Genomic DNA, 22139 nt, shown 5'->3' with positions numbered 1-22139 from the left:
TTAAAAAACCAAGCACCCTCACTAACTGGTCAAGTTTTATGAATTAATTAAAGCCACTGTTTTTACTTACTAGTTATTTAAGGTCTTAGTTCTTCTAAAATGACTAGTTTTAATTTACTCTAAGTAAGAACTGCATGTGACAATACTGTTGGTTTATAAGGACAAATGTGGTTTTCAGATATTAATTTTTGGGATATTCTAAAGTGAAATGAAATCTGCTTTTAACTTATTATTAGAGATTAGAAAGGAGTGTTATTAGGATCTAGCAAATTAAATTTCTTAGACTTAGTCTCTCCCCTTCTGAGTTTGAAACTAGATGCCCAAAAGGAAACTATCTGCAATCATTTGGTTTGCGAAGGGTTTGGTTTGGTTTGGTTTGGGTTTTTTCCCTCTAATGTTGGAAGTAGGTTTAATTAAATATGTGAAATATTATTGTGAGAATTGATTTGTGCTCAGCCAGGTGATGTGTTAATCTCTATCCATGTGCTTTTTTGCCAACAGGTACTTAATCGATATATGTCAACACCTCTCATTCCCACTCTCCCAACTCCCATCATTCCTGTCATACCCTCCCCATACACCATTGCCACGGGTAGCATACGTGACTGTGTCCGGCTCAGAGGCCTTCCCTACACTGCTGGCATTGATGACATCCTGGAATTCATGGGAGATGCCACAGGGGATATCAAGCCCCATGGAATTCACATGGTCCTTAATCAACAGGTAACAGAATTTTGCACAGGAGAGCTAACTTTCCTGTTATTGAACAGAGTTAGTAGTCAGGGTAGCTTACCTGTTATTTGCTGTGCTTTAGGTCTTCTGTAACCTTGAGAAAATACTGTCATTTGTGACTTTTCCTCATTTCTCTTCCACTTCTACATAAAGGCTTTTCTTCCTATATATGTATGCATAAGACTGGGGAGAATGAAGTTGGTTCTTTAAGGACAGCTTTATCCTGGAGGCTGTCTTGAATACTCCCTTGTGTTTCAGGCAAGTGCTGGTAATACACAAGACAGAAATGTCTCATGTTTGGTAGCATAGCTCCTCTGTCAGCTTCAGGGTTTCTGCTCAGTGGTAGCTATGGAAAAATGAAGTTTTCTAACTTCTAACTTGATTAGACGCTTATCAGGCTTTAAAGAAAGTCGGTAATTTAAAATTGTGCATTGGATATATTTTAATAACATAATCACAGGGATAGTTTTCCCTGTTGTCTTTTGTTAAAAATTAGCTCCATTAGCCACAGAAATATTGAGGTGTTGAAGAAAACAAATGAGAGATTTACTATATTTGTTTTGCTTTTTTGTTAAGAACGTTTTAAATATTTTTCACATACAGCAATGTCTGCCAGGTCACAGAAAATGAGACCTGGAAATCAATTTCTCATGTAATTACAGACCTTACTAAATCATGTCTGGAGCTTTATATTATTGTACTATCACCTACAAAGTAGTTACAGGGAAGGCAAAGCCAGACTCTTCCTACAGTTTACAGAATAAGAGACAGTGTTTATAACCTGCAGCAAGGAAAACTCCAATTAAGTGAAAAGGACAGAAAATAAAATTATCAAAAATAGAAGTTATTTAGGTACTACAACAGGTTCCCAGAGATACTCTGGAATCTTAGCCTCTGGAGATATCTAGGTTTCAAATGTAGAAGACCATGAGTGCCTTGATGTAGCTTGAAAGTTAGCCCTGCTTTGAATATCTTTTGAATTAGAGGCCTCCAAACTTTGTCTCCATGATAAATTACTCTCTTCCCGCAGAAGATGGAAGTAGAGTTGAGTTAAGTGGGTGGTGGTTACATGAGTCTTGCCTTTCTGCTCCTAAAAATAATTGTTGAGTTATTAGTCATTGGTGCCAAATGAGAAAGCACAATACAGATTTTCAGTAGATATTTGATCTTCATTCTTTCTGCATTTCTTGTGTCCTGGCTGTTTTAATAACATTATTTCCCCATCCCATAGGGGCGACCATCAGGCGATGCTTTTATCCAAATGAAATCTGCTGATAAAGCCTTTATGGTAGCTCAAAAATGTCACAAAAAAATGATGAAGGACCGTTATGTGGAAGTATTCCAGTGTTCAGGAGAGGAGATGAACTTTGTTTTAATGGGTGGCACTTTAAATCGTAGTGGCTTATCCCCACCGCCATGTAAGTTACCATGTAAGTCTCCAATTCTTCTGCTCTTTGCTGCTAAAGGCTGATATGTGGTAGGTGCTGAAGCTTTGTGGCCTTTCACCTTTTGACTTGGGTTTTGCCGTGATCAATAATCATCCATCTGTATACATGCTGAGATTGAAATTGTTCCCTTTGGGCAATAATGGGACGGATCAGAGGCATTTATGTTGTATTTTCGGTGATGAGTAGAGGGCAGCAAGACCTTGCCATTGAAATTGTTGCGCACTTTGCTTTTCGTGGGTGTACTGTTCTTCTGAGCTCTGCAGTAGACTTGCCTGTAGTGAAACCTACTTGGAATTAGAGGCATTATTAAAATGGGGAGAAATTCTATATTCTAGCTGCCGATGAGTGCTCTTGCTATCTTGCCTTAGAGCATTGAGAAGGTACTCTTTGGGCTTACTTTTGAAGGAAAACACCCACTGGGATGATACACTAACAGACCATCGTAGTGAAGTTGGATTGATTTTATTTTTTTTTTTTTTTTTTTTTTTTCCTTAATTCAAGCTTACAGTGAACCTTATTGTGGTGCTATAATGGAACTTTACTGTACCATTCTGATTAATTTCAATACCAAATCACAAAGTAGATATCGATGTGTATTTTCAAAATAGTAAAAAACTGCCAAATATAGTATATTAAAAGAATTTGACTGCACACCAAGCCAAACTTCATGTTTTGACACAAATGAGGTGTTTGTTCATCAAAATGCATCAGACTAGTGATCTAGTGGGGTATTCTTTTTTCCATTTGCTAGATCCCCAAAAATACTTTTAAAAGTTTCAGGAGGCTTACGCATGAGGATTCTGGGGTCAGCAATTGTGGATGCCCATGTGTAGCCTATCTTATGGTACATTTGTCCCACAGAGTACAACTTCTGTTAAGAAGAACAGAGGATGTGTTGATGTGCACGCCTGCTTTCTCTATGCACATGGCTTTATGCTTTCTTTGAATAACTCTGCAGTTCCCTACTTTCCATTAACATATGGACAAGGCTGTTCAGCTCTAGGAGATGTGAACTCTAAGGAATTTCTCATTTTGAATGCCCCTGTTGTCATTCATGAGGATGTAGCAGGGGTTTCAGGGGAGAGGCTAGAGAGCAGTCTTTGCACAAGTGTTCATTAATCACACCCAGATGGTATTAATCACATTGGGATGAAAAATTCCTTTCCTGTAGCAGAGATCTCTATTCTAATCCTTTTTTGTTGCTGTGTCCTCGTTTGTTTTTAGGTCTCTCTCCACCAGCTTATGCTGCTTTCCAGGCAGCAGCTGTGATCCCAGCAGAGGCAGCGCTTTACCAGCCGCAAGCCCTTTTGCCAGCCACCAGGACTCCCCAAGCCTCCGCAGCTGCTCCTCAAACTGTTACCTACTACCCAGCTCAGGCTGCTCAGCTTTATATGAATTACACTACTTACTATCCCAGGTAACTCCTAGACTTAGCTGCTTCTCCTCACATTTCATCACAGTGGAACAGGCAACTGTGTGGTCACCTGTGAACAGCTCTTAAACTTGTTTTTCTGGTGTAGATAATCCTGGGAACTTGATGTTCATCAACAGAAGCAGTAGCCATTTTGCCTGATTCTCTGTGGCCTTGTAACGAGTTTGGCTTTTCTGTGGGTTCTGTTTGAGTTTCATGATAATGTTCGTCTAATATTTAACAGTGTTTTTGGCACCAGGGCAATGTCACCAAGGCGGTTCTATTTCTTGGACAATGAGAGGCTGTGTCAATACATGTCTCTACCCTCAGTTTGTTGTTGTACTTAAAATACTGTTTCCATACTGGAAGACTCATCATAGGTGTGTACTAGGTTTGGTTTCTTGTATCAGTGAGACCAAAGAACACTTTACATGTGTAAGCAAAGCAGAAGATCTCCACTTTTTCCCTCCCCACAGATGGTGTCAAGATTGCTCACTGAAGTCTGGAAATAGCTTGTTCATTGATAGCTCTTAGACTTCTGAAACTTACTAGCCTGAGCATCTGGTAAATTTCTAGCTGGGCCCTGACCACAGTTGCTACTTTACTCACTGTTTTGTGGCTCAGAAGTACCAGATTTGGGCCCTTGCCTGCTTTTTATACTACGATTTTCTCTCTTTTCCTCACTTTCTTTTTCCTCATGGTTTTATTAACAATCTTAGAACAAGTCATCTGCAGCTACTATTTTTCTCCTCTGCTGTGAACTAACAAATGCCACTCTTTGTCTTCAATTACAAATGTTAGCTATTTTCCTTTCCCTCTCTTACCTAAAAATGAATTATCAGATGCCGAAGAGAAATTTTAAAAGTCCACATCAAGGCTGCTTTTTTTTTCTGTGTTTTGGGGGCTTATTCTCAAATTTAAATTTTCATTTTCATGTTTGCCTATTTGAAGTACTAAAACCAGTTATTAGTTTTCATAACAATTTTGCCTTTCTTTCTCTTTCAGTCCTCCAGTATCCCCCACCACGGTGGGGTATCTTACGGCTCCTCCAGGAACTGTAGCCACTGCTGCCACTGCCACCCACACTCCGATTCTGCCCCAGCCAGGAGCATTAGTCCGTATGCAGGGCTTGCCATATAACACAGGAATAAAGGAGATACTCAGTTTCTTCCAGGGTTACCAGGTCAGTATGCAGCCCCTCTCTTTTGTATTGTATTTGGACTCCTGAGTCGGGATCAAGCTAAGCAAATGGGTACTTTTGGAAATTACTGAAGAAGCGTGCGAGCTCAATGTCGTATATTTAACTAGCAGACCAAATTCTAATACACAATTTGCCTTATTTCTTATGTAATAAACATATCCTAATTTGACAGCAGTAGTTTAGTGTCTAGGGTTAGGGTTTGAACTTGGAGAGGGAGAAGGCACAAAGTCCCAGGGTGAGTGGGGCTGCCAGAGGAAAGCGAGGGCTGCGGGGAGCTTTCAGTTCTGGCCACTTTTTGGTGGCAGCCCTATGTAGCGGCAGTGTTTGACCTTCAAGACTTAGGCGGTAAAGCCTGCTGGGGGCAAAGTTTTAGGATGAAAGGCTGTGGGCGTATGCGTGGTGATTTGCTTGCAAAAGGACGGGGACAGATGCCTCTGTCAGACACTCTTTCAAGGACTAATTATGTAGGTTACAGGCAGGAACATTTTCCATGAAGACTGCATTACATTGTAACCTAAAGGAAAACTGTATTCACCAAACCATTTCCTACTGACAGCAAACGTTGTACCTGCTGTAGGTAACTTCAGTCACTATGTGCTGATTCAGTGCTCTATCAGTGAGCAAACATGAAGAAACTTAAGGAACATTTAAAACAAAACAAATCCAAAAAAAAAAAAAAGGGGGGGGGGGGGGCAAAAAAGCAAAGCACCATGTACAAACGTTTTTCTCCAGTAGCACTTATTTGAATTCATAGAATAGGTCTTTCCATGTCCTCTGCCTTATTTCTCAGAGGATATTGTACCTATACTTACGTTTTGTCATCACATGTTTGCTAAAAGGGAAGATAATTGAATATGGTTATACTCTGGTGAGTATTTCACTTCTGTGGATAACAGCAGTTACACAAATAGCAGATATACCCTGTTGGTACTACGGCAAAGCCCTGATTTAACATCCTTTTGGTGGGTCTCAGATGACCCATTCAGGTGATGTGTGTGAAAAAAAGACAATTTTTGCATGTTTGTCCTTCAGAATTCTGTAAGTTGTATAACAGTGATATTGCTAAAGGGTAAGATGCAGATGGGTTATTTTTAATGCATAGCAGCAGTTAATGTGAAACATTCAGGCATGGTATGTTTTTTCTTTAGGATTCTTAACAAACAATTGGCTTTAATTAGTAGAGCCAGATGTCTGCTATGTAAATGAAGGTATACTGAGAACCGATACTTAGACGTGCACATTTGAGTTTTGGGAGATGCAGTGCTCTACCTGTTGTGGGTTCTTTTCAAATGGTACATTTGTGTTTGAATGTAGTTTCACATACTTGGTTTTTCAGTGGAAAAATTTGAAGGTTAGCTTATGAAAAGTGTGATAAATTTTGACAGTAATTAAAAAGAAACATAACATTGTATTTCAGAGCTTTTTCTTCAATAGATATTTCCAGAGGTCAAACCAAATGCAATTGCTTGTGGCTTTCATGATTTCCCAACAAATAGTAGCAATCATTCATCTGTTGCTTAGCCATTGATATTTTACTGTTTTGTTTTGTTCTGTTTTAACTTACTGAGTGTTTTGGTAGATGGATTGTGGTTGTATTAAAACCTAAAGTGCAGAAGCCTGTTTTCTAAATCGAAATTCAGCTAGAAGTGTAAGTAAGTGCACCATTGAAAAACATGACCTGAACATGTCCTTGCATGGAACAGGTCAGTGACAACGTCTGGTAGCTCTGTCTTCTACTAGATCTTCAGTTTAGTGAATCTGGCTTTGGGTTTGGTGCTGAGTTTGCCCTTTTCCATGTTTCTGCTTTTGGAGAGCAGTTCACAGTGTTTGTATTGCACCATTCAGTGTTTCAGGCTAATCGAAATTTTGCCACAAGGTGAAAACTATATTCTGCTGCTGCAACCTCTTGTCATCATCATTTACTGTTATTACATTGGTCACCTCTTTGATTTCTTTAGAAAATGTTGTCCAAATGAGATCGGGTTCAATATCTTAGAAAGGAGCCAAGGAATTATTTTGAATTGTTCTTGGAATCCCGCATGTGGTAATGCTAGTTTTATACTCGCTCATTCCTTTAGGGGAAAAAGAGGTGGTGACTTACTATATTGGGACAATATTATGGCTCTGGAGCAATAACTAATCTTTTTCTTTTTTTTCTTTTTTCTTCCCCCTTCCTCTCTCTTCATGTTATTTTTTCATTTTCTGCTGCTGCCCAAGGATTTATTGCATGATGCTCCTGCTCGTTTATAAAGTGAGCCCCTAGCAATCGTCAGTGGTTTGGGCATGGTTTTAATCTCTGTATGACTAATTGATGTTGGTATTCAGTGGGCTTCAATGTTGGTATTCTGGGAACCAGATCAGAAATGCTGAGATCGAAGGGTGATTTTTGTCTTTCTATGTCCTTGTCTGGAAGGAACAGGTTTTAATTCTTGCTTTATTCTCTTCTGTTTTCTTCCTTCAGTCTTGATGGGCTTTGTATATTGCATGTATGCACATGTTGCTATTTAAGTGAAAGCACCTTTCATACCAGACCTGCCTCTTAAGAGATAGACTTTGCTTATCATGGGCTTCAAAAAGCTGGTCTCAACATCAGTACATGCTTCTAATAAATAATGTAAAATTTGTAGATCAGCATTTTAATTTTCATGTAATTGTATCAAACCTCGTTTAGTGGTTCAGCAGTTTGATTTCTTCTTGTAGTTCTGCTTCCTTGTTTTTATTGTTGCGAAATCCTTCCAGCTTACATGTGTTTAATGTATCTTATATTAAACAATCTTGAAAAACCTGTGAGGAATTTTAATAATGAATCTTGGAGGTGTTGATTTTTCCCATCATCTTCCTGTATAGTATTGTACTGTAATCTTCAAAAGTGGTAATATTAGTACTCTCTGATTCGGTTAGTAATTCATGTTAAACTGTTTTTTTGTTGTACTGTAGTGCAACAGGGCTATTGATTTGACTCCAATCATATACTGGATACATAGATTAAAGATACTTAACAACAAACCCCAAAACAACCAAAACCACCACATCAAACCCCATCATACAACTTGGATAGTACAGTGGGGTGATAGTCATTGCTCTGACATGTACTGAGTACAAGTGACTCAGCATTATGGGCATTATGTTAAAGTAAGGGATTTGTGAATGTTTAAAGGAAACTTCCCTTATAATTTAAAAAAATATGTGATTGTGAAGAGACCCTTCTAAAATTAAGAAAAATAATTAATATTTCAAATCCTATGGGGAAAAAAATTGGGGAAGAAGTGGTGCAAAAATAGTAATTACATGCAGTAGACTGCGCTGTTACTTCAGGCCATCACTCTACAGATGTAGAAACAGTGACAGAAATTAAATAAGAACCAGGTGTAATTGAGTGATGGATTTACGTGTACAAGTTGTTTGTACAAGTCAGAATAAAATGCTTTCCTAAAAAGTCATTCTCTTTATTTACTGGCTTAATCCTCTATGGATTTTACTTTTCAACCATTAGATGAATCAATGAGAAATATTTCTAGTCTCCAAAGAATGAGCTGTTTTGTTTTGTTTTCTGATGAGAGTGCAGGTTTATTGCCAACACTTACAGAGTTGGTATTCTGACAACTGTTCGATTTATGTACAAGTAGATGCAATTTAACTGTTCCCTTGGTTGCTGACCAAAAGCTAGTTCACAACTGTCATCTTAGCTAGCATTCAACATGCATTTAGTAGTAGTAGCAGTGTACTTTCTTGGAGGTTGGCATGTAAAGTGAACTCATGTCTGCCTAAAAAAGTCTGTGTGGATTAGTTCTTAGAAAGCAGACTTGCTATTTAGGTAAGTTGTGTGTAATTATAGTAGTACTTCAATTAGTAAAAAAATAAACTAGGAGAAGACTAAGATTTAGGGGCTATGCTCACCACCTGAGCATTATTTAAAGTCTCCTTTAAATGTGCTGAGAAAGGCTAGGATGGAAATGCAGAGACTTCTTTGTGTACGTGTTTTTGTGTAGGTAAAGTTTAAAACAAATACTATTCTTTAAACCCCTGGGCTTAGGTGCTGTTTATCTGCAGCTAAAAAGAGCTTTTGCATTATATTAATCCTCCACGTCTTCAGAGACCCAGAATTCAAAGCTCATTGTTGATGGGGGAGAAGGGTGGCTTGTACTTAAAGCAGTAATAAGGAAGTGAAGGGGCGTGGATGGATGGCTAAATTCCAAAGGCATTAGCAACATTTCTCTCTTGTATCAGAACAGCAGGCTTCATTGTTACTTATTTTTTAGGGATTAGTTTTTTTCTCCAAATTGCATGCTTGAACAAAGAAGTATTCTGTTTCCTATGGGTTCCTTTTGAAATCGGACACTTCATAGTCTGAAAGGGATACCCCATGTCTGTATGCCAGCTCCAGGCATAGCACTTTCTGACTGGGGAAGGGAAGGAGGATGTGGTAGAGGATCAATGCCCACTCTCTGGTATTTGAAGTCATCTGGCAATATAGATGTTATTATATGCTCTCCCCATGCACTTGTAATAGACTATCTATTTATTTTGCTTTATTCCTAAATTTATGTCCCACCTGGAAATGTTGCTTGGGTGGAGAAAGCATCTGTGGGACTGGGTCTAGTAAATTAGTGGTTTCTGTTTCTGTCTGTTGCCTCCCATGCTTGAAGCAAGAGACCAAGCTGTATGCATCTTCAAGCTGTATGCTTGAGAACAGGCATTAACGTATTTCACTGTCTGTTCCACAGAGCATTCAGGTGGTTGCCGGTGCTTGTATTGGCACACTTGAAGTACAAGTGATCCACTTCAATGGCAAAGCCATGTTAGGGTATTTCTCTTCACTCTTGTGCCACAGGTTAATTACCTGGTCCAGGTAACTGTATCTAGACTTCTTTCCAAAGTCTGAGAGATGGATTTCTTTCCTTGGGAACAGAGTTTATTGGTAGTTTAGACTAGAATTGCAACTGCAATCTTGAAAAGGCCATTTTGCCTGTGATGTTTTCCCTTCCAAGGGGGAACTATTCCCCCCCGCCCCCGCCAAGCTTTCATTCTCCCCCTTTCTCCTCCCTCCCTTTTTTTTCACGTTTGTGTCATGTTTAAATATACGTTCCTATTTTAATTTTGGTTTTGGCAATGGATTTTTTTTTTTTACCCTAGATTGCTTTGCATATGCGTTTTTAGACTGATCCTTGAATGCCTACTCGAGGAGATAAAGAAATCAAATGGAAATCAATGTCTTGCTGGTTGGTGTCTTGTTTAAATCTGTGTACAGTCTGTGAGGGACAAGGACAGTCCCATATTCCTTTCAACATAGCAGGTAGTACTGAAAGAAATAGCATGAAGGAAGAAGAAAACAGCAATTATAAGGAGAGTGTAGTATACTAACTTTTTTTATTTTTCTTTTTTTTTAGTCTACCTGGGAGATACTACTGTACTGGATACAGTCAGAAATGTTCATCTACTTTAGAAGAGAGGAGTTAGTCTTTTTTAACATATATCTGTCACTTATTATCATATGTTATTGAATATTATAGACTATATTACAATATAATTTAATATACATGAGTTAAAACATCTCTGCCATTTCAAATGTTAATACCTAGAAAGATATTTACCTTATGCTTGTAAGGTAAAGTGCTGATTCTGTAAAGAACTAACATGTCCTTCAGGAAACAACATTTTGCCATTGTTACAGACAAGTCTTCAGCTATGAAATTCCCCACATCCCAGGGAGATAACAGAAGAAGAATGTAGGGAACAGAAAACACCATTCTTCACTATTTGATGTAATCTCTGTTCCATACAGCTGTGGGTTTTTTTCCCCCATATGTATATGCATATTCTTCTTGTCATCTTGCGGTCTGCTGTAGAGCTAATCATTGACCCCAGATTCTTACTTAGTAACTATTTGCAAAGGTTGTTTTGCTTCTATCTCCTAATTTAGATTCTAAATGCCAATCTTATCCCATACCTAGTTTCCATCTTTCTTGGCTCCTACCTCCCGTCTCTGATCACTGGAAGAAACCAGTATAACGTATGCAGAGAACCATATCTTAATGAGCTTCACTCCGCAGTTGACTTTTCTGGTGGAGCTTGTAATTTGAATGGTATTTTGTGCGATCTTCCTTGCTAGACTAAGCTAAACCACTTAATGGCTACTTCAAAGGTAAAAGAGAAATTGCTTTACTGTCTGAATTTATTTCTGCATTCTTATTCAGTCATTCTAGAAAATAGGTTCCCCCTTTCTATCATCTAGACTACTGTATTTTAGTGCTACTGTTGACATACTGAGAGTAAGTGGAAACCCCTGGGTGAGAAAGAATGATAGAAACTTTTAGTTTGGAATGGAAGTTCAACTGCCCTCAAAAGCTGTGGGCTCACAGGGAGGAGGGAAGAAGGCAGCAGCTCTGACGAAAGAGGCTGTGTTTCTGTTCAGAGAAGAAAGGAAGGTGGGAATAAGATGATAGTGGGATAAGAAGACGGTAGTGGAGGCACTAACATTGAGGTCTGCTTTAATCTTATTCCTCTTTAAATTTAAGGGGGACTATTGCAGTATTTGATAGCATTTTACTAGCTACTTGTGTGATAAGTGTGGGTATTTGAATATACAATGCGAAGTTTCATATTATCTCAGTATTGTCATACTTGGAAGAGAACAAATTACTAGATTCTAGCTTAGTGAACTTTCAGCTGGTTATACTAGGGGATTAAGTCACCAGGTGGTATTTGTGAAATCTAAGTGGAAACAGAATTTGGCCTATTGCATTGGAGGTGAAGCTAGCAAAATTGTATTTCTATTTTGAGCAATGAGCTTATAGGTTTACCGTTGGCGGTGCACTTTGTCCTGCATGGTTGGATGTTTTGTTTTGTTCTCATGGGTTTCTGAAATGCAGACAGAATCAGAAGTATTCATGATCATGTACTTCCTCAAGCAAGTTAGGGTAGTTTCCATTTTATTCACAGGGAATAAGAATTCCCCCACCTTATTTTGTAGTTTGGTTTGCAGTTCAACATCTGTATGTTTAAAGAATTTATTCTTCCACAACTTCTATTTTATTTAACTGCAGTCTTTTACCTTTCTTGTTGCTTCTGTTGCTCGGTATTTTGATTCCCCCCCCCCCCCCCCCCCCTTCCTTCCTACATTGTTTGTGCATTTCAATGTAACCTTTTAAATACAGTCCCTCACAAGAAACTATAGATCTTTACCTAATATACATCTACTGATAATCTAAAGTATGTACTATCTTGAGACATTCCTTCCAAAGAGTAAACTTACATTTTGTAGATTTGTTTCAAGGGCAGGTCTGGGAACTGATAAATCTAATATTTGCACGGTCTGGTTGCCCTGGCAGAGACTATCTAGAAGGTACTTCTTATATTTGTCTTTTACTTAATGGCATGGGTCTAGATGTGAAGGTGGCTAGAATTCAGTAGTAAAATTCTGGGAGGTTCTTTTCTTTTATATTCTCTGGGCTCTTGGTTATTGTCTCTGTGGAAGGTGTATACTGTGATGGTTGGTATTTTTTCTTTTCAACTTCACTTTAGATGGATACAATGTGTTTGGTATGCCAGAATATAACACCTTTTTCTCCCTAAGCTGGCAGGAGACTCTGTATTACAGAAACACCAAAGGAAGGCAGCATAGTATGTCTACATTGTGTGCGTTTGGCAATCCTCTAAAACGCTAGGCTGGGGGAATAAAGAAACCCTTCTTGCCACAGAAATGATATTCTGTAACTCGAGTTATACTAAATATTTTGTCTTCTGGATTACAGGAGCCACTCCAGTAGTCTTTGTAGCATGTGCAAGAATGCTCAGTCCCTTTCCAGGATATGGAATTTGGAAAGATTATGAGATAGATACAAAACAATGTTTCATATTCCCCAAGATCTGTTTTTCTGGCTATAGATTTCACATTTGTACCAGGCCCTGCAATATGAGTTATTACTGTTCAGATTCAGGATCTCAAATATTTTGTAGATCTGATCCACATATGGGATTTTTTGCTTTAATTTACTGGTGTGGCTGTACTGTGCAGCCACTATAGCTTAATATTCTGCTGCAAATCTATCAGGATGCAATTACACTGTATAGCTTTGGGGTTTTTTTTTTCCTATATGGAATATCCTATATTAGTATAAATGCTATTTTATCTTAAAGTGCATTCATGCTAGGATTTTCTTTAAGTATGCAGGTGTAGCCTATGTAATGCAAGTACTATATGCAGCTAGAGTGTTTATCACTCTACCCTAGGAAAGCTGCAGTTTATTTCTATGACTGCATGAAAGATCTGAATGAGATCCATACACTCCTAACGCCCCACTTCAGTTCCCACGCTGGAAGGTGCTCATCTGTCCCAGTGAGAGCCACTACTGGAAGCATGAGTGTGCAAACTTACGAGTTTTGGTACCTGATGTTGCTGTCTCGTAAAGTAGAAGGGGAAAAGGAGCGCTTCGTGGTCTGAACTATTTCACTTCCTTGATAAGGAACAGTTCAAATACACAGTTTAGAATATTCTCTGTATGCATTTACTTTAAATATATTTCTACAACCGGTAATTCAGTTGCTGTGAGGTTTTTTTATCTTGCATAAAAATAGTATATGTCAAATTCACTGTCTCCTGCCAGTTATTATAAATTATGCGCTTAATTATGGTTGCAAATGATCATCTGTGTGGCTTGCTGAACCAGAACTGTTCCTTCTCTTGCTGATTATCATATATCACACTTGTACTGTAGTATGCACCTGATGACTACAATGGCCTTATTCAGCTGAGCGATCAAGCAAGGAGTGTGTTACAAGCACCGAAAGAGTGGGTCTGTTTGTAACTCTTTGTAACTTCTGAAGAAGGTAAGATCGTCTGGCAGAAGCTGCATCTCCAGTGTTGAATGGGAAGGGAAAGAAGGGCTTAGTGGCACAGTTCTTTGTTTCTGGCTTATTCCCTGTCCTAACTTGCATTGGGATCCTTGCTTTAATCTTTCTGCTTTTGTCCTGTTAAAAAATCAACTAACCTAAGGAAATAGGCCAATTGTGATCTGTAGTTGATGGGATAGTAGTGGTGGAAGTACCGTGATTGCCTGGTTCTGCATAGATTGTGTGTTTAAACTTCCAGAAGGATTTATTAGTCCTTGATTTGCATGTGAAGCTTTCAGTCCAATATTTTATTTTTAGCATAGCAGAGGATGATTTTCTTTTCTTTTCTTTGATATGGCTACAAAGCACACTCAAGTGTGTGTGCAAAAAAGCCCCAAACCTCTGGCTTTCTTTCCTGTATTATATAGCAGTCTAGAGATTAATTTCTCAGTTTCTTGGTCTCTCTGATGCAATGTGAACTGTTACATTCCTTTTTTTTTTTTTTGGAGAAGTTTCTTTGGTATAGTGGCTTTCTAGTGCAACTAACTAAATTTGCTAATGGTAAACTTCCCTGCATTTTTGGTACTAACACATAATTCTTAAAGAAATTTTAGTGTGAAAATTCTCAAAAGAAAGTTTGGAGTTTGTGATGTGCCAATACTATCGTATTCCATTCAAAATACTATTAACCAGTTACTACTCTCTTTTTTCTCCTTCTGAAAAAAAAACAAAGAAAAAAACCCCATCACAAAAACAAAACCAAAAAACACAAAAAACCACCAAACTTTCAGTACAAAAAATGGCAATCAAATACTGGTTTGTCAAATACCTTGACAGAATTATCTTCGCACACTCACCATCACCTCTGTTGTTTTCGGATGAGTTGTTCTCCCATGGTACTGTTAGATTTGTTAGGGAGAAGATACAGAGGCTGCATGATCTGGTGGGGTACAGAACACCCATAGTCACGCTGAGATTTTCTGTGTTTATGTGACCTTGGACAGCCTGTTTGGCTCTCTTGTTTTACCCAGGGTAACTGGAAAATAGGTCAGCAGGTTCTACACTTCATGAGATGAAAACAACCTGACTAGAAAGTAATTCATGGAGTAGCTCATCCTGAATTCTAAACAGCCCTCAGTAGTATCACACAGGGCTTTGTTTCACTTTTTAAATTATGTTGCTTGTAGAAAATGTAGGCTTCTCTACTAACTTTCTATGCAACTCTTACAATGCGAATTTCCAAATCCTGACACTGGTATTACACCAATGCTGCTATTTAAACTACTTTTTAAAGCTCTCCTCTGTGCCTATAGATCTAACCATGCACCATGTGTGTTTTCAGCTGACTCTGAACTGCAATATTTAACTTACATTCAGGACTGATGGTAAATGACTTGATCCCGTATGGATTAACAGCAACGAGATGGTTGAGAGCAGACCATATTTTAGCTCAGATTTGTGGCTCAACCCAAACTGTGTACAACTTTCTCACTGAGCACAGTGTTGTTCTGAAATAAACCAAGATTAATTCCAAACCTGAGTTGGGCTTCAGGCATGGTGTATTTTATGTCTGAATTTCTTTCTGTATGCTATTTCCTGGCTAACTTTTGTTCTGTGAGAACAAATGATAGGAAATCTGTACTAACTGTCTTATACCTGCTTTTAGTTTCTGAAGTGTAGCATCGCTTGTATGTTAAGAATACTTTTAATGCCTGTCAAGTGTTTTGGTGGCACATACTTGCTTTATTTTCATATCTTTGAATGTAAAGCTCATCAGAAACTTCTATGGGTAATAACTAAGAAGTCTGATATTTCTTTGCAGTATACCTGGCATGCATATATTGTATAAAAAGTTTAACCCTTTTATTTTTTAACTTTTAATAAACTCATGAAAATGTATGTCACATGAATTTAACTTGGTTTGGGTTATTACTCATAAAGCTGGTTGGTTTTTTGGTATGTGTTTTGTCTGGTGCTGATTTCTCCAACAAACTAACCTTGTATTCTGAGCTTCTGATTCTTCAATCTTTGGTTTTGAAACTTCACACAGATCCATTTCTAGCCAACAAATAGGGCTTCCAAACTTAACTTGGAAGGACTTCCAGCATGTTATAAGAAATGGCTGGCTACGCTAGTACCATAGGGTAGACAGAAGTCTGCTTTAAACCCAGCATTTTGGAACTGTCTTTTAAGAATTCATGAGGGCAAATGCACTCCAAAGTAAATCAACTCCAAATACTAAATAATCTCATTTCCTATCCTGGTTTTTTCTTAGTCTTGTTAAAATTATGATGAAGATCAATTGAATTCAGTTGGACTGTACCAAATTTTACTTTGTTTTACCAAACAATCTCTCTTGTACTCTATACCTGTGTTAAGTTCAGTTCATCCTTCTAACACAGAGCTCTTGTACGGCTCTATCATTTTTTAAATTTTTTTTTAAAAACTTTGTGTGTGAGTATTCACATGCCTTTGTCACTTGGCCGGTAGTCTGCATAGTACAAGAGTTTTTCATGGAATGCCTGGACTTTCTTGCTCCATTTATTCTTTATTAACACTAAGTCTTTCTTTTCTTATAAACCATTAATCTGCATTATTTGTCTAGCAAAATCTTTGCATGGAATTATGCCTACATCATTGTTTTCAGCACAGCAGCAGAATAAGAGCTGCTGCTGTTTGCCAAACTAGAAGTGGAATTCTTCAATCCCTTCTCCTTCCCATTCTCACACCCACAATCTTTTTTTTGCAATAGACGCAACAGTGGACTGAACCAGATGCACAGCATTAACAACTGCGTTTCCAGGTGTGGTCTCTGGTTTTAACAGGTTTTTCCCTTTTGTCTTCTTGTACCACTGCAGCTCCATCCAGATTCCATCCTCGTGCTTTACAACTTTAGTGGCCAGCCCAGTGGAGAGGCACTTGTGACTTTTCCAAGCCTGGATCTAGCTACGAAAGCAGTGGCTGAGAAAAATGGGCAGTTCCTGGGAAGCCACTGTGTAGAACTGTTCCTGGTCTAATTAAACATTCTTTAGGGGATGGGGAAAAAATATCCCGCTAAACACTGTGCCTTTTGCAAAATAAGAAGTTTTCCCTAGCCACCCAGGCATCAGCAAATGTGCTTTTTCAGCATAATAGAGTGGGACATGTCCTGTGTTTAATTTGAAAAACGGTGTATGCTATGCCAAAGATAAAGTGAAACCAAAAATTGTGAAGTTAATTTACTTAATTTCTTATGTGCTTGTGTGAAAATAAGCAAACCCACTCCTGGCATCTAGTTAATTCTGCAGACAATCTAATAGCACTTCAGCTATTACAGCTGTGGGAGAAACCTGTTCAGTAGCATTTGAAGCAGAAAGTGAAGCTTCGAGTCATTCAGATTCTTCTGCGTGTAGTTTTTGAGTTTATACTTGACAAAGTGTCTGGGTTTTGTAGAGTTTAAATGTCTCTAGAAAGCTCTTTTGGAATGTGTAGCTTCCCAGTTCAAAGCTTAGATCATACTGATTTGATTTTTTCTTGACTGGAAAATACCAGGATGCTGGACCCCAAATGCAATTGTGCTTTCTCATGTTTTCATTAGACGTTGTTTTGCAAAAGCCATATTTGTCTTACCAATGTACTCTGCCAATGTGTTAAGCAAAAAAATAAACCCACCAAAAGCAGGGAAGTCCCCCCTGCTCACCCACAACTCCCTGCCCTCACGCCCAATCTTTTCATCTCTGCAGGACAAAAATGGCACATAAACCTGAGTACTAATAAGTTATATTTTTTTATTTAAGCATAATAGCTTTCAGATACTGTATTAAAGATTTTGCTCTAGTTTATGTGCATGCAATTTGTTTACATCTTTACTCTATTTGTATATTATGAAACAAAAAGACATGTTGAAATCTAAATTCTATAGTGCATGCTTTTTTTTTTCACCCTGTGTGTATATACATAAGATAGAAGTACTTATATGTCATGTAGCATGTGTTTAAAAAAAGACATCTGCTGTAGAAGCACTAAATGACTTTGTTTTTACTGTGCCTTACTTCAAAACCATTCCAAGTGCAATAACAGCAGAGCAAAATGTAATGAACCCTGTTGTGACATGTTCATGGATGTCTGAATTGATCTTTTTGTTAGTGTACAATTTGAGTTGTACTTAATGGAATGATGTATGCTTCTTTATATTACAACGAATAAAAGAGATGCTTATGATGTGTATTGGCTTAACTTATGCTTTGTTTTAATGTATTTTAATGGAACATCATTGTCTGATAAATAACCTTTTACTAATTTTTCCTCTTTCTCCTAGATTGAGGTAAGCATATGTACATTACGAGAATGGCTTAAGATTTTCCCTTTTTCTTTTTTTTTTTTTTTTTCTTTTTTTTACACATGCTGGTAAGCCAGAAACAGGTATGATACGTATTTCTCTTCTAGTGGAACACTTTTTAGGCAATGTGGTGTAACAGTTGATCTACTAAAAACATCTAGTCTCTTTCTAGCTCCTTGTGGTGGTGTTTATACGTGCTCTGCTCCTTCCATCGCAGGTTGGGTGAGCTGAGCTAGGGCTGGAATGGAGCACCTCTCGTAACACACCAGCCATGTTCACATGTACACATTCCCCATGCTCTTTGAACACTTATATACACGCAGTGGTTGCACGTTAGCTTTCAAGTGCAGTCCTATGCTAACATGATCTGAAATTACTAACCCACTCCACCATGTGCAGTCTGTATCTAGCTGTCCATTAAGCAAGACGCTTGGCTGGCACCAACTGCAGTTTTAATCCCTGTTTAGCATGAGATGGTGGAAACCAGTTACGGAAATTGGATGTGACTGTTTCAGGCTCTGTGTTTGGTACCAAACCTCACATGTTAGGTTGGAGTAGTGTGCATATCTTACCAGTTATTGGTAAAAATGACTGCAAGGGAGGTGGTAGCAGTGCGGTTAGAACAGAGACTCCTGGGGCAGAGAGGGGTGTGTGTCTGTCCACAGGCCAGACCTGGAGAAACATTCACTCTGAGCTTTCCTGCTTATATTGAAAACTCTGTGGCCTTGCCTAAAAGAAGTGCAAAGCAAAATGATAGTAAAAGAATAAGCAATGCACATTGGTCCGGTATTTAAATAAATAAAGTTGTCTCTGCCCCCACTTGCTCCTCTCATGGGATCGTGCAGGCAGCTTTTGCTGCCCAGTCCCCTCAGCGCACCACAGGGCTGAGGCAAAGGAGGCCCGTGGCTGCTGCCAGATATTTTGCCCTTTTGCCTCGTAAAAAATGGGCCCGTGCCAGAGTGGTTTCCCTAAGGCGGCGGCCCCAGGGCAGGGGGCAGAGGAGCCCGCAGGAGGCTGGGCAGATGGCTGAGGCCTGGGATGGCCACCGTGCTCATGATGTCAGGGGCTCCCTCTACCACATCCCAGGACCCAACATAGAGTCATGGAATGGTTTGGGTTGGAAGGGACCTTAAAGCTCATCCAGTTCCAACCCCCTGCCACGGGCAGGGACACCTTCACTAGAGCAGCTTGCTCCAAGCCCCGTCCAACCTGGCCTTGAACACTGCCAGGGATGGGGCAGCCACAGCTTCTCTGGGCACCCTGTGCCAGAGCCTCAACTCCCTCACGGGGAAGAGCTTCTGCCTAAGATCTCATCTCAACATCCCCTCTGCCAGTTTAGACATCTCACTGTGTTTTCCCCAGCTATTTGCACAGCCAGGCTGCATGTGCAGTTGGCATTTGAAGTTTTCTTTCAACAGGCTAAGGAACAAACCCCAGGCAACTAAGCCCTCCCTTAGCAGAGGGGGTCATGTTGAGGCTATTTTCACTGTTGAAGACTTCAGGTATAGCAGGTAACTTCTGGAAGTTAAGGTGTGCTTATGTTTATACCTTAGCTGCACTTCTGGAAGCAATGTGCACCAGAAATAGTGTCAGTTCGGACTTGCTTACCTGCAAATTGGCAGTAGTGGCTTTATAGCTGATGAAATTGCTTTCAAATCCAAGAGTTGTCTTTTACAAATGGAACATAAACACATCATGCAACTTGGAAGGATGGCTTATGCCACTGGGGAAGGCTGGGAGCTTGAGCTAAGGCCTAAATACTTTTTCTTCTCTTTGATGTATACATTTATAACTTGCGATTGACTTTTTAGACTGTGCTGTGTTGCAGAAGCCTTATCAGAGGTATTGCTGTCTTTACATGTGTGTGGTTGGATGGAATAAGAAAAATAATTACAAAAGTGTTAAGTTTTAATTGTTTTACGAAAGAAGAAGTGGAATTTGGGAAAGAACTGCGATTTGACTGTTACTGTTGTTAAAGAAAAGGTCCTTATGCTCTGTCATCAGCCACAAAACTTGTTTCTCAAAAAGAAGCTTATTGTGCTTACAAAATGCCTTATCTGCACTTGCATTGCTATATTAAATAATTGAAGAACAGGATTAATGTTGTTTGTACTTTGTCTCTTGGTTTCATGCTTCTGTGATAGCACTAGTTTGGAGGTGACACATTTGCTTATGTATTTCTGCTCCCATTCTCTTGATATTGATAGTTTTGCCTAGAAATTGTTTGTGTGTTGGTCTACCCCATGGGGTGTTCTCTCCCCAGTTTGGAGAGAAGATAGTTTTTTTTTATTGCCTTTATTTGAGATGAGGTCAGACTGAAGAGCTTGAAATGGCCATTCTCTATTTTAACAGCTACAGCTGTGCTTCCAGATCAGGTGTGTTGTGCTGTAATTTCTTCACCTGCAGAGCAGACTCACATTAGGCAGGCTTACAAGTTTTGCTTATTTATGTGAAATAAGATATTTGCAACAAACTTTTAATAGTGAAACTCAATTCCTGATTTATTTAAAAGGAGAAAAAAAAAAAAAAGCCTTTCAATGCCTAAATTTTTGTAAAAGTATTTGTTTCGTTTCAGTCAGTTTAAATGAAGCACAAGGCTTGCTGCTGAACCAGTTGAATCCTGTTCTGTATTGATCTGTATTCGACAACATCCCTGGTAATGAGTTTTGAGTCTACCACTTACAGTATCTTCTAAAAGGTGATTGCACCTAAAGATAACCTGAAATATTCTAAAGCAGAAAACTCTCCTGCTATGTGCCAAGGTTTGCCTTTAGTAAATTTAAAATTTTGCTTCATTATATGTTGGTTTTTTTGATTTTAAAAGCAAACCCAAAATAAACCAGAGGCCTGATTGCAGGTGAGGGTCACTGTATTATCTAGCTGGATAAGCAGTTGGAAATGTATATATTCAAATAAAGATGATGGCATGTCAATCTAGACTTGCCCACTGCCATTTCTTATATTGGTGTGGTGTTATATTTCTTTTTCATTTTACTTTATATATTTGGTGATTAAAAAAAAAAAAAAATCTAGCTATTTGATGGTACTTTCTGTGTGCTTGCTGATAATAAAAAGAGTTTAGATAAAATGCCTTCCCTTCTGTAAACATTATTAAAGAACTGTTATAATTTTGTCTATTTGATGTTAGCTGTGTCCTTGATAGAATATCTTTTGCTGTGGGTTTTTTTAGTAATCTTTTTTTAGTGGCAGGAGTAGCAGTATTTAGATTTGCCAGGAGCATTAGAGGAGTTTTAGTTTGGTATTGTAATTTTTAGTATTTACCGCCTACACTACCAGTAGTAGTCTTTGCTACCAGTAGATGTCCCCTTCTGATCAGGGTTTGTAAATATTGTGCTTGAAACGCTTAGGGGCCTGAGAGAGCAGTAAAAGCTTCTGCATACAAATGTCTGCAAATAATCTGGTGTCTGTTAGTCTTAAAATTGGAGGTCATTGTGTTTCCCGTAAAACAGCTGATTGATGTTTTTTAAATTTTGTTCTTATTTTTCTATTTTAAGCGTTCTCCCCAGAGAATGGGGTTCATTAATATTTGATAGGGTTGCTTTGAAATGTGCAAATATATTTCAAATTGTGAAAATTGCAGTAACATCTGACTCCAGTTGGAAAAACAAACTTTTAAAAACTGCTTTACAAAAAGAAACCATTAAAATATCTAACAAATCCAGTGGAAATGGTTGGACAAAAGGAGTGCTTTAAGTGTGACCCAAATGTGAACATACTATGTTAGAACACAAGAGACTAAGGAACCAAGAAATGAAAGCAGAATGACTCTTTCATCTTCTGGCTTTAAGAAAGAAAAAATGTATACCAGTAGCATAAGGTTAGGGTTTACAACTGATCAAATTTGGTAGCAAAACCCTGTGTGAGCTGAACATACATTTGATTGTCATGGCTCTCTGCTGCCAACTGGTGGATAGATCTGAGTGTAGTGTTCATGCTTTGCCGATTGATTTACTTGCACTTGGCCTCGTGGTTGGTTCTTGGTTTGCTTGTGCAGTATAATGGCCTCAATATTGGCAGGGTTTCTCTCAAAGAGGGGGTAAGTTGTTCAGCTCTTCATTGCTGGGGATTGTAAACTACAGTTGGCAGAGTTCTTGTTGTTTTGAATCCTGTTTCCAGCCTAGTCCAGACCCACAGCTGCTGGATAACCTGGCACTGTGGCCAGATGTACAGGGACACTGG

The 22139-nt window shown here is 38.7% G+C and overlaps 1 protein-coding gene across 4 annotated transcripts in view; it reads left to right on the top strand.

Moving 5' to 3' along the window:
• ESRP2 (epithelial splicing regulatory protein 2) overlaps nt 1-17825 on the top strand; it is a 45995-nt gene extending 28170 nt beyond the window's left edge. The window contains exons 12-17 of one of the 4 annotated variants that reach the window (XM_030471000.1): nt 502-723; nt 1964-2150; nt 3405-3597; nt 4597-4774; nt 13507-13618; nt 16480-17825. In XM_030471000.1, the coding sequence (XP_030326860.1) occupies nt 502-723; nt 1964-2150; nt 3405-3597; nt 4597-4774; nt 13507-13596 (870 nt within the window). In that variant the 3' untranslated portion in view covers nt 13597-13618; nt 16480-17825. Of the gene's footprint in view, nt 1-501; nt 724-1963; nt 2163-3404; nt 3602-4596; nt 4775-6750; nt 6796-13506; nt 13619-16479 lie in introns of those variants that run through there. The other 3 variants (XM_030470999.1, XM_030471001.1, XM_030471002.1) reach the window with 3 other exon arrangements.
• Nucleotides 17826-22139: the final 4314 nt, after the last annotated feature.

The sequence above is a fragment of the Strigops habroptila genome, chromosome Z (genome assembly GCF_004027225.2).
Source record: "Strigops habroptila isolate Jane chromosome Z, bStrHab1.2.pri, whole genome shotgun sequence".
NCBI lineage: Eukaryota > Metazoa > Chordata > Aves > Psittaciformes > Psittacidae > Strigops > Strigops habroptila.
This window is presented reverse-complemented; position numbering and strand designations above follow the sequence as displayed.